Source organism: Chroicocephalus ridibundus, chromosome 6, assembly GCF_963924245.1.
Source record: "Chroicocephalus ridibundus chromosome 6, bChrRid1.1, whole genome shotgun sequence".
Classification (NCBI taxonomy): Eukaryota; Metazoa; Chordata; class Aves; order Charadriiformes; family Laridae; genus Chroicocephalus; species Chroicocephalus ridibundus.
Genome location: NC_086289.1, coordinates 5,538,172 through 5,550,682, shown reverse-complemented (window position 1 = coordinate 5,550,682; position 12,511 = coordinate 5,538,172). Strand labels below are relative to the sequence as shown.

Here is a 12,511-nt window from a genome sequence, read left to right as displayed (position 1 = left end):
ATATCATCACTCGGCTCGGAGTTACATCACCGTATGTGACCTCTGGGTTTCACGGGCTTCAGCACTTGGTGTTTTTCCCTCACGAGTGTGACTGGGTTGGAAAGGCTGCCTGTTCTTTCGACAACTACTGCACATTTTAGGAGGAAAGCAAAGGAATAAGAAAAGGAAATTTTAAATTATCTATGATTTTCTGTTGCTGGATTGTTATTTCTTGTTGTTTATCGAGTAGACTTAACATCTTTGGGCATCTCTACCCTCCCGCCCCTCCAGACACAGCCCTGCAGATAGTAAATGCCAGAGAGCCTTTGTCTGTCTGCTGCTGGTTTTATCTTCTGTCCCCTTACCTTTGCTGCGGATGCCAAAACAGAGCGATGGAAGTTGCGACTTCAAGTGTTAATAGCTCCATTGGGTGTGGCTCTTAATCCAGCAGTATTTACGGGAGATGCACCGTAAATCATTGATTTCTTAACATCCTTTATAGCTTCACACCCTAAACACAAACCAGGCAGTGCTGTCCTAATAAACATTTTAGTAACTGGGCAGTACTCTTAAATTGTTCCAGGATAATTTGAATTTGCCACAATATATTCTGAAGGTGGAAGAGCTTAACTACAGCTATTAAAAATTAATTGGTAAATTTGCAACGTCCTTCCAAACAAGCAATTTCTCAGTAATTATTTATGCAAAACAAACACTTTAGACATACAAAGATTTAACTCATTGTTTTTTGATGCCGCAACTGGAAGGATAACATTCATATGGTCAGTATGTTAAGGCCTTGAACTTGCAAATCCTTAATTGTGTGCTTAAATTCTAAGACAAAGGAAGAGTTTCCTTTGATAACTCGAGTGCAGTGGGACGCTTGCACATTTCAAGCTACATACGCAGCTAGGTCTTTGCATGGCTGCATTTTCTTTTTTTTTTCAACATATCATCAATTAAGTGCAGCAATTATCCCTAGCAAAATTACTCTTTCTCCCCTAAGCGCTACATGAACTGCGAAGAACTCTAATGTTCTTTCCTGCTTTGTCATTTGCATGTTTTGTTTTAAATATTACCCTACAGTATGAATTTTTCCCTTAATTGTATCAAGCTAATTCAGATTACAAACAAAAGAGATCAAGAGAATAGTGGGAGACACATCTCACAATAGAGAACGTATTTTATTTTCCTGTGTTTAAAAAAAAACAACTTTTAGGGTCATAGCTTTATGTTGATCATATCGAATGGGTTGTCTGAAAATACATGCTCCCTGCAGGTAATTATTGATTGCCAATAGATTTTCATGTAGATTGGGTTTTACTCAGGGGAATTATCTTCAGCATGTGGTGTCACTTCCCTATAGTGTTATTCCCTTTAAAAAGAGTGGAAGATAATGGGACTAGGGGTGACCTGAAGAGGTCATCTAGTCCATCCTCCTGCCCTAAAGCAGGATCAACTGTGCTTAAGTCATTCCCAACAGATGTTTGGCTAACCCCAGCAGCGTCTTGCAGACAGAAAAGCAAGATTACAAAAAATGAAAAGGAAGATGTAGGATATGTTCCCTATATAGTTTTCCTGGTTACCTACATCAGAAGGAAAAACATAAATGGAGATATCCAAACAGGTCAGTCTGGACGTAGCTTATGATGATTGGAATCTCGAACCTTCCGATTGTCTGTTATAGCCTGAATAAAACATTGAAGCAGGCTGAAGTAGCACAGACGATGAAGGTGTACTACTTCATTCCAAAAGTTAGGGTTTAAGTTGCTGTCACAGCACGTGTCAGCACTGTCATTTTCATTCTGTTCAGCATACATTAATTACAAAGTTGTCCCGATTCCTTCATCTACTCTTGAGGAAAATGAACCGGTTTTCAGCATTACTGAATACCAGAAAAATGGTTTAAGTTGATTCAGAATGCTGCATAGCCTAGTTCATAGGATTGTCCTCTGCCCTTGAACCTGCTAAGTCACTACTATGACTCTTTACAAAGTTGCTACCAGCATGGCAGTAGACCGTTCATGGTTTCAGCGATTGTATTCAAATAAAGTTAACGACTTCAAACACGTTTGGGGCTGTTTCATATTTAATAGCTGCAAATAGAAGTCTAATGTAATAAAGAAGTCATATCTGTAAAGATCTTGGAGAAATTTCAGTCAGCCGAAATCTGTGAAATGCAAGTATATAGTGATGTATGGACTGTATGATGAACATTACTCATGCTTCTATCCCAGATTTATTACCGTGCCTTTCCTAACTCAGTTGACACATGGGATTAACAAGGAGTAAAGAATCAGAGGTTAAAGATAAGTGATAAGGAGAAACTGAAATTGTAGGTGGTGTTTTCTACTTTTTCCAACACTCAGTTTCACAGAGGTTAAAAGACCTCATACAACCCCCGACCTGCACCCACATTTGTCCCTCCCCTGAACACCATACCTCTGACAGGAGCATGCTTCCAGGTTGAAGACCCTGGGCACACAACTGCTAATGAGCGATTTAATCAGTAGCAAGGTAAACCTGCAACAAGAACAAAAAGCTGGAATGGCAATTGACTCCCACTTTTCCATCCCCTCCCCAATTCAGTGTTGTGGTTTCTGCCCTTCCTCTCCTAATTAAAAGTCCCTGAATGCAAAATTAATGTAAAATGATAAAGTCTGTTCCCTCCAGGGAGGGAAGGGCTCCTGGCACCTCCTTGTTTGCTCATGTCCCATCGTGCCCCATGTTGTCAATGATCCAACAAATACCAGATATTGCGTTGCCACCTGTGTTGTTCGCGGTGTCAGTTTTATATGGATAGGTGTTTTCCAGGTGCTAGGAAAAGAAAAAATTGGGGCAAAAGAATTTTTAAAAGTTTAAATAAAATGTGTTGGTGTTATAAATTAAATGTACAAACTGATGCCAAGCATTGCTGAAACTTGGTTAAACTATAAATTAATTGTATGGTAGAGATATTGTACCTTAGGTTTGAGGCTTACCCTAAACATAGGCAAATTTCAGTAGCTTTTTAAAGAGTAGTTCATTTTCCATTGTAATGACTCTGAAGAAGGTTTTTAGGGTCTAAGACAGGCTCATGTTCAGTTTTATGTGCAGCCCTCTCATAAAGAAGTTGTTGCATTGGGTAATCCTCTGTGTAAGGAGGGGTTCTGACCCCACCTGGAAGCGCATTTTGTGTACTGTAGCACAGCCCAAGAGCTTCGGTGCTGCTTCAACAGTTACTGAAGGGGAAGTGTTTGTATAAACACAGACCTAAACTGCAGGGACCCGAGAGCTCATCACTGACTCACTTTTCAGTCAAATATTTTGTGTGGGCGGAGAAGAGGAGAGAGACTTCTCAGATTTCTGGAGATTACTGAAAATCCAATCTATGCTCGGCTTTCCAGAAGGTGTTTTAAGCATCTTTTATAACTCCAGTTTGTAGGGCACTTTGAATTTCTGAAATGTAGCACAGCTAAGCTGTGGCAAAGCTTCAGTGATGGGCTCACCATGAGTGACCTTTCTCGCTGCAGCGATGGAACCAGAGCACGCTGCAGTCACACTCACCTCGGAGCATTTGACAATGTGTTTGTTGTCTGTGCATCTTACTTTGGATCGGGGCAGGGGGGAAAGGATTTATTATTTCATGTTAAGTAAATTGTGCCCCAAGCTCCTAGGTACAATTCCATGTTCAGTTTTGAATTGATATTTCACTCCATGTTCCCTAAGGCAATGAAAATATGCTCGGGCTTCCCAGGGGAGGTGAGGGAGACAACAAGGTTAAGCTAGTCTGTCACCTACAAACCTAGGTGTGGAAACCGAGGTCCACACAGTGCATGCGAAAAAATATTAAAAATAACTACCACCTTCTCTGCAGTTAGTGCACCCACATCATCTGCATTTCCATTTCTTTTCTACCTTATCTTTAATGGGTGGGGAGAGAGATCATACAAACGGTTATAGTTTATATGCCCTGAAATTAAACGGTGCAATAAAATGACCTCATAGGGTGTGTATCATTGTATGGCAGGGTGAGACCTTTGACCTCTTGGTGAGAATCAACTCTGCTGATTAGTTGGAGAAAACATTCAACAGATGGGCCCTTCTTAAGCTTCTGCTACACAATAAAAGTATAGCCAGATAACAGCAGTTACTGCAGATTGCACAGCCGTTAGCTTTGCGCAGAGTAGTCTCATAGAAGCAGAATGAAAAACGTTTCTTTGAGGTACTGGTGGTTTTTCCAGTATTTTTGTCACTTTTTCCCCATGTTGCTCCCTTAGATGTGTGTCCCTTCTCCCCACACTTAACTAAGACAGAGTGTGGAATGGTTAAAACGCATGCCATGAGCATGGTGGCTGTCAGTTAAGACTGGGGACATATTTTCCAGAGTAACGAGCATTTAAGTCACTGTGATGCGTGTCTGATGGTTTTGTCTGGTGGTCTGAAAGCAGATTCTGAGCTTCTCAGTGCATGTACTGCATGGCTTTGAAACACCAGTGGCACAAATTGTTTTTCTTCTTTGCTTCATATTCTTTGCTTCTTTATTGACATGAAACAAATAAACATTTCCATTGTTGGCAGCGTCAGTAATGAAGGCAGCAGTAGCTACAGTGCTGAAGATTTATCCAATCCGAATTCAAGCATGGCATCTTCAGAGGTGACAGGACAGAACACTAACTTGCAAGAGCAAGGAGGACAAGCAGACTCTCATTTCTTAAAGCAGGCTGCAGAAGCAAGAGGGAGAAGTCTGCCTGTCTCAATGCCTTTGGCAGACGGTGCCAAAGAACACGCCGGAGCAGATCTCACAAGCAGCAATGACAAGTTACCAACCTCAAATTGCAATGAAGCAGTGCCATCACCAGGTCCAGCAAATGACAAAGAAGAGGGAGTAACACACGCCGAATCTGCGGACAGAGGCCCACAATGTGACAATGTTGCTGCCACTTCTATGGAAAACAGTGAGAATGATCCCAGAAACCCAAGCCTAGAGCCCAGCCCTCCTGCAGCAATTACAGAACTGCAAGGAGCCACACAAATGAGTTTGAGTGAATTAGGCTCGGTCTGGCAGAGTGAACAGCTGGGTGGCATGAGGGAACCACATGTCAGCACGTTTCCCCGGGGTAAAGAAGCAGGAGATTATTTTACTGCTGAGGAGGCCAAGCAGGAGCGAGGAGTTCGGGAAGTAGGTCAGCCCCAGACTGTAATGCAGCAAGGTAGACAGAACACAGATGGTGGAGAGGGTCTGCTAATGAAAAAGGAAACCTTAATCCTAAATTACCCAGCAACACGAGGCTCAGATGGTGAAAAATTTGGAGCAATTGTGAATGCTCAGGGCTTCACTGAGATGAGTGAAGTCTGTAATCTACAGATGGGGGCTGTAACAACAACTAAAGGGGATGAGGCAAAGCTATCTGGAAGCAAAGGGGAGCAATCAGCAGCTTGTACTTTAATGTCAGAGTTGCCTTCGAACTCTCCAAATCTCTTCCTGATACCAAAGCCTGAAGAGCCTTCGAGGGAATATGTGCCTGGAAATGACTCTCAAGATCCAATGAGGAGCGAAGCAGTGAAAACAGCCCCTGAAAAAAACCAACCCATTTTTCAAAGAGAGCTTCAAAAGGAGGATGAGCTTGTTAGTGCCGAGCATTTCAGTGTGCCTTTATCATTTAAGCAAGAGGAAGAACAAAAATCAGCTGTCACGACTGAAAGCCCAAAAGATGAAGCCAGTAGCAATGAAATTATAAAAGCTGATGATGTGTCTAGAGAAAGCACCACACTTTCTGAAACAGAAAACATTATCAAGCCCACCAAGGAAAATTCCCTGCTAGATAAAAGAGTATTACTGGAAGAAGATGCATTAAGTACTTCTCTGAGCAGATCCACAGAGCTGAATGAAAAGGAAAGTGAGGCAAGGCTAACAGGAGAAAAAAAGGAAATCAGAACAGAGGAGGCACAAGTGACAGAAACCAGTCAATTACCTGAGGGGTCAAGTGGAACAGAAAGACTACTACTGAACTCTGTTAGTAGCTACCACCAGGACATGGAAAACGCCCACTTGGGACACAATCCCAAAGAATTCAGTCTTTGTGAAAAGACTTCAACAGGTGACCTAATGGAAGAAGCTGGGGGAAAGCCTCTGAATTTAGACAGTAACTTTAAATCACCTGGAGACGATTCACAGTCTTTTGGTTGTAAACCTGAACAACTAATGAGTAAAGAGAAAACAGCTGCCACCAATGACCTGGAGAATAAGCTGGTGGCTTCACCCCAGTTTCCAAGGGAAGAATGCCCACTGAGTTTTGATTGCTTTAACACTGAGGCAGAAGACAAAACTTCAGGCCAGCCAGGCTGTAACGGGACTGAAACGGTTTGTTTAGCTGATGCACACAGTTCACCGCTCCTCCACTCTGAGAACAATAATATTAAGCAGAGTAAGCAGGATGAATCCTGGGAAAAGGCTTTTGCTAGAGACACTACATTAGAATCTGAATGCAATACTGAGAGTCAAGAAAAGCCTGAGAGCTATAGCAAATCCGAAGAAAGTGCAGAAATGTCCAAATCAAAACTTGAGCTCCAGGGCTTAAATGAGTTGGCAGGGACTGCACAAACTGAGGAGGCCTCACGGGTTTCGGAAACCAAGGAAGAGATCAGTCACATCGCTGAAGAGCCTCGCAGCAATCCAGAGCAAGGACCTGCAGCTGCACAAAGCAGTGCTGTGGATGGTAAAGAAAATGAGGGTTTTCAACAGGGGAAGCACCAAACTGTGGTGAAAAGTTTCATGGAGGACACAGATCTGGCACTGAGAAGTGAATGCAAATCAGATGTGCTGGTGCAGGCTCAGCGGGAGCAAGTGGCTGCAGAAAGTCACCAGAATTTGCAGATGGCTTGTTCAGAAACCTCCCAGGCTGCAGTCGGTACCTCAGGACTCGCTCCTCGGCAAGTTCACATGGAAGAAGGGGGTGACAAACACATCAGTGACAACAGCTGCCCCTCTGAGAGTGACACGTGCGGCTCTTTGGAGGCCTTGGAGTGCAGTATCAGAGAATTGCAGGAAAATGCAGATGTTCCAACTGCTCTTCCCCAAGCAGAGCAAATGCAGGAGTCCGTGTCTGTTGCTGGTGACCGTGACTGGGTTTCAAATACAGGACTCGAACAACAGAAGCACCAAAGCAGCCTGACAACTGTCACAGGAGCAGATGATCAGGAACACAAAGAAAGGGCTCTAAAACCTGAACGGCCATTGGACCTAAATAATCACAGCAACATACCAGAAATACCTCTAAACATTTCAAACAACCTTAATAAAGAATCTTCTGTGCTAGGTCCAGCACCGATCCAATGCGACTCTGACACAGGAAAAGAAAAGGGCATGGATAAAAGCGGTGCCGTGGTGTCAGAGGACGGGTGCAGCAGCAAACACGGACAAAATATTTCTGGTGTGACCATGCTTAATTTGCAAGATTGCAATGAGCAAAACAAAACTGATCTCAAGGCAGAAGAAAACTGCCGCAGTAAGCAAAACTCAGACAAGCCCGAGCAGGATAATAATTCTTTGATCTCAGCTAGTCAGCATGAAGCAGCATGTCATGCCGATACATTTTCTAAAGAATCTGACAAGAATGAACAGCCAGGCAGCATATGCAGGATAAAGGATAATGCTGGTGAAAGCCGTGCTGCTGCTATAAATGCTCTTCCAGGGACACAGAATTCAGCAAGTGCCACTAACATATCACAGGCTTTGCCAAGTGATACAGAAATAGCACATGCTTCTGATAATTCTGAGAAAAATGATCCTCAAATATGTCATCCAGAAACTCCAGGGAAAATGCCATTAATGGCAAAAAAGTCAGAAAAGATTGAAGGTCTGACTGCTAATGGGGAAATCATCCGGAAAGATGGAAACATGGAGATAAGTTGTGAGGACAGTGCTTCTGTCACAGAAACAAGCAATATCAAAAGTGATAAAAGTCCAGGGGCACAAGGAACTCCTTCACCATTACGGGCACAGGGGGAAGTAATTCCCACCGATAAGTCATATAAATCCAGCTGCATTCAAAAGACACCAGAGGAGCCTGGTTCTTGTCAAGCAAATTTTACAGCCCTCTCCACAGGGATCTCTGCGCTCAACCATCCCAGCCAGCAACCTGGAAACAATACGGACAACGGTACTGGGGGGGAATTACTAACTAATGAGCTGGAAGTTGTAGCATGCCAAAAAGCCGTAGAAAGTAACTCTAATTTGCAGATTGCTGCAGGTTCTCAGGTGTCTGCGCACTCAGGTCCTTCACCCAGGGTAAGCCCAGGTAAACCAGCACATTCAGAAAACAGCTCTGCGGGGATTATATGTGTGAATGAAAACGATGTTCCAGACCAAAGTTTTCAGTGTGATGGAGACACAAGTTTAGCCCTGCCAGAGGCTTTAAATGTGGGGCAGAGTACGGGAAACTTATCACAGTTCAGTTCTGAGAAGCTGAAGGAAGAGGTATCTGCAATTAAATCCAAAGAAACAAAAAGTGAGGTAAACTTCAAAGAGCAGCAAAGTGACAGTTCAGCAGAGTCTCTTTTAGCTCTCCCTACTCTAGAAGGGAAGCTGCTGAGCCTTTCATCTGTTGGTAAACAAGAAGGCTGTAACGAGGAAATTGCAACCAATATCTGCGTAGATGACAAGTACGGTGAGATCTTAGAGAAACCTGGGAATTCAGAAAAAATGGAAGAGCTTTCAAAAGAGAATACTAACGTAACCAGGGCAGAGATTTCCGAGCAGTCTGCGGAGAACTCTGGAAGGGAGCATGAGGCTCTGACTTGCAGCTCTCTGGACATTGGCTCCAGCCTCCCAGACTTTAGGGAACATATCAGCCAGATATTTAAAAAAACGGTCCACAGCACACTGAGTGCTGAATTACCCCAGCTTCTGTCTGAAAACCATGCAGGCTTCAAGCAGAGTCCGGTGGCCAAGGACACAGCAGAACCGGGCGGTGCTGAGAACTTTTCAGAATCAAACAAGGCGGGCAAAGGAGCTCCCGAGGGCACCTCAGCAGCCGAGGGGCAAGGGTTGTCTTTAGCTACTGAGACTTCCTGCAAAGCTGCCAAAGGCAAATCCCTGCAAGAAGAAAACACAGTGGCAGAGCTGCCACCAGCAAGTCTCCAGGACACTGAGAAAAATAGGCAGCCCGGTAGCTTTTCAGAAGTGGTCCCTGGGTTGGATGGCGCTGCACCCGCTGAACGCACTCCGGAAAACCTGCAAAAACCAGAAAAAACCACTGAGCATCCAGAGAGCAGTGAGATGGAAAGGCAGGCAGGCGGGTGTGCTGGTGGCGTTGATCCTGAATCGCTAATAAGCTTAGAGATAAAGAAGCGGGGACCGGCTTCATTTGATGGGGCAGCAGCTGAGAACTTCCCCGCATATTCTGACAGTAAGCAACAACCCACTGTAGCTGCTAGCTCCACAGGCGGTGCACAGAAGAGTGACTTAGAAGATGCTGCCACCGCAGAGAGAAATAACTTAATTACAGAGTGTAATGCAGAACCAGTTTCATCTGAAGAGGATGTAAGTCTTCCTACTGAACAGTGCCAGGATCCTAAGCCAAATGAACAGGAGAAGAGTGAGTACGACGACACAGACACTGCCAAGAGCTTCTCTGACATGGCAGCTTCAACGTTTGTCCTGGGAGGATCTTACAATCATGAAAAATTGCCAGACAATTTTAATGTTTCACCTGGGGAAAATCAGGAGACACACATTCGCAGCGATTTTATGTATGACATTCAGTCTCAGAATGATACACAGAGGATACAGGATGATCCAGTAAATAGGAAATGCTTGGAAACATTGGAGAAATCACAAGATGCGCAGGAAGAAAAGGCAGTGACCATGCATGGGTTAATAGATTACTTAAAAAACGAAATAAGCCAGGATGATTGCTTCCAAACTGACTCTAAACTAGAATCTAGCAGCATGACTGAGGGAGATGTAAAAGAGAACAGTGACACAGTGTTAAGCACAGCAAAAACAGGTAACGAAAAAATTGGAGACATCCCTGAGACAGGTACTGCAAGGATGTTAGTCACTGGTGGGGGTGACTTAGCTGTAAACAGGAGCATTGAAGAGCAGGAGACGGACCGGTACAAAAATCACTCTCCAAGCGTTCCTGTGATGGAGCAGGATGAGCATTCTGCATGTACTGATCTCCCTGTTGCTGAAAATCAGCCGAGCACGCTGAATTCAGAACATGAAAGCTCACTTCAGGATGCCAAAAGAAAGCTATCACCGCTTGCGTTAACTGAGCCTGAGGACCTTGACCTCAATGAACTTCAAGACGTGGCCGTGGCAGGATTACCTACGGAAAGGTATTTACTTTAAATTACTATGAAATGGTTGTTAGGACCCTGGGGCTTGGCAGGGGTACAATTTTCAAGGTGGAGACCTATTGTCTGGGCGGTTTGGGAGGGCACGGCACTTAGTCTCTTCATAAATTTCTGTTGCTTCTAAATGTGGACTATGTGGAAGAAAATTGAAATAATTTGTAAGGGCAGAGGGGTCCTAAAAGCTGAGGAGCACAGTTCTTACCTGTTCCATCTGCTGGGCCAGATTCCTGCCCTTACCTGCGTGGATTTGCTTACGCTTCCCAGTGTTCACATCCCGTAGCCTAAAGTTAGGCAAACAAATAGCGCTTCCTAGCCTTAAGTTAGTGGGCTTTTGCTGAAGTTTTGGTGACCCAGTTAAATGAGACCTGCAGCGTTCACTTGGTGGATTGCAGTATTTAAAAACAAGCCTACAGTATAACCCAATTACTCACACTGTTAGTTGTCTCGGCCTCCCTCTTATCCTCCCGTATAATGTAATTGTATTGACAGTGCCTTTGATCACTGTGTTACTCAGTGTGTCTAATGACGTGGAGTTGTTTCAGATGTGAATTCTTCTTAGCTGGGATTTGGGGAGCCAGAGAGGTGTTGGGGTTTTTTCGTTTTCCAAACCTAGCAGCAACTGCTTTAATAAAGTTAAGACTTTTTTTTTTGGTGAGTTTCTACTTCGTTCTCTGAATTCTCAGTTTGATGTGCAGTTCATTCAAAAGAATTGTGGTGTCTTAGAACAGGTGCTTTCCCTTTATCTAGTCATGTCACTGCCGCCTCTGTCTCCTCAGCAACTTTCTCGCACGCTGTCCCTCTCCTGCCCGGACCAGAGGCCGCAGCTAAAGCTGTAACTGCGAAGGCAAGAGACGACAGCAGAGCAGAAGGGTACAGCGAAAAGCTGAACTGTTTCAGAGAACATCTGCATAGATGGAATCTTCCTAAGTATTGTTAAAAAATTAGATGATACTAACTGAACAAGGAAGGAAAATATTTCAGTGCCACATTCCTTAAAGGTTAAAATGATATTGTAAGTGAAAATACCTGAAGTGTTTCTGTTGTGAGGATGTGGGGGAGTTCTTCCTGTTGCATGTCAGGCTGGGACGGAGAGTGAATATGACCTAATTGTGTGAGCAAAATGTACATTAGAAGATTATTAGAAGCGTCGGAAGTCTGAACAGCTATATGACTTGCCCTATAAGGATCTGTCTATAAAATGACAAGGAAATTAGACCCTGTTATTTCTCTCTAGCTCCTTTCCTTTCTGTTTCCTTTTATATGATGGGAAGCTTCACAGTGGGTAGCTTTGAAATTACCAAACAAATTACTGGCATGGCCGGGTTCAGAAGCCGTAAGGGACTACGGGGCGGTACGTGCATATGTGGACGCATGTGTTTTATATCAGGGCGGGTACCATACTTTAAATAAATACCTGTGGCAAGCAGGGCAGGGTTCTTGAAACAGCTGCTGGCAATTCACGGGGTAGTTGCTTAATACTTGCGTATGCTTTAGGAATTCATTATCACCTGTTTTTCCAGCGGGATGGTTTGTATCGGGAGGCAGCTGCTCCCTTTGGACCGCAGCTGTAAGTGGTGTCACACACATAGCGGGTGTCAGGAGGGACTGGCTGTGGAGCCACGCGCGGGTGCGGGGTTGTAACTTAAACACTGGGGACTCTCAGAAGTAGAGAGGAGGAGCCTCTGCTTTTGATCAGGCTCCTTTCTTAGAAGAACAGGCATTTATAATACGAAAGGGATGTGAAATGCATTAGTTGAGCTGGCTGGTCTGTCTTCGGCGGGTCCAACACCAGTCCAGTTTTTCTCTGAGCTTAAAACCCATTTTGTATAGTTGAATTTCAAGCTGTATTCCATACCCTGTGTACTCCAGTCACAACACTTGTTGCTGCAGAGTCGTTTCCAGTTTTTTGTTGCCCTCTAATCATTACAGAGGATAAACTATTAAAACCATGCAAAAAAAGGTGCACATTTCTGAGAGCTGACTGTGGGGATTTGAGCCTGATGGAAAGAACTCCAGGGAGAAAGAATCCTCCTCAGCTCTCAAAATAAATAGTACTAAGAAGTATATTCTATTTAGGAGAAGGAAATGGCATGTTCTGAATTATTTCAGCATTGTTTTCTCCCCCCTCTGCTGCCTCTGTATAGCTCCATCTCTTACAACGTCTCTGGTGTTGAAACCCCCCTGAACTGTG

At 44.0% G+C, this 12,511-nt stretch overlaps 1 protein-coding gene across 4 annotated transcripts in view; it reads left to right on the top strand.

Moving 5' to 3' along the window:
* TACC2 (transforming acidic coiled-coil containing protein 2) overlaps positions 1–12,511 on the top strand; it is a 151,280-nt gene that overhangs the window by 36,830 nt on the left and 101,939 nt on the right. For all 4 annotated transcript variants that reach the window (XM_063339137.1, XM_063339138.1, XM_063339139.1 and 1 more), the window contains one exon: positions 4,540–10,302. In XM_063339137.1, the coding sequence (XP_063195207.1) occupies positions 4,540–10,302 (5,763 nt within the window). The remainder of the gene's footprint in view (positions 1–4,539; positions 10,303–12,511) is intronic.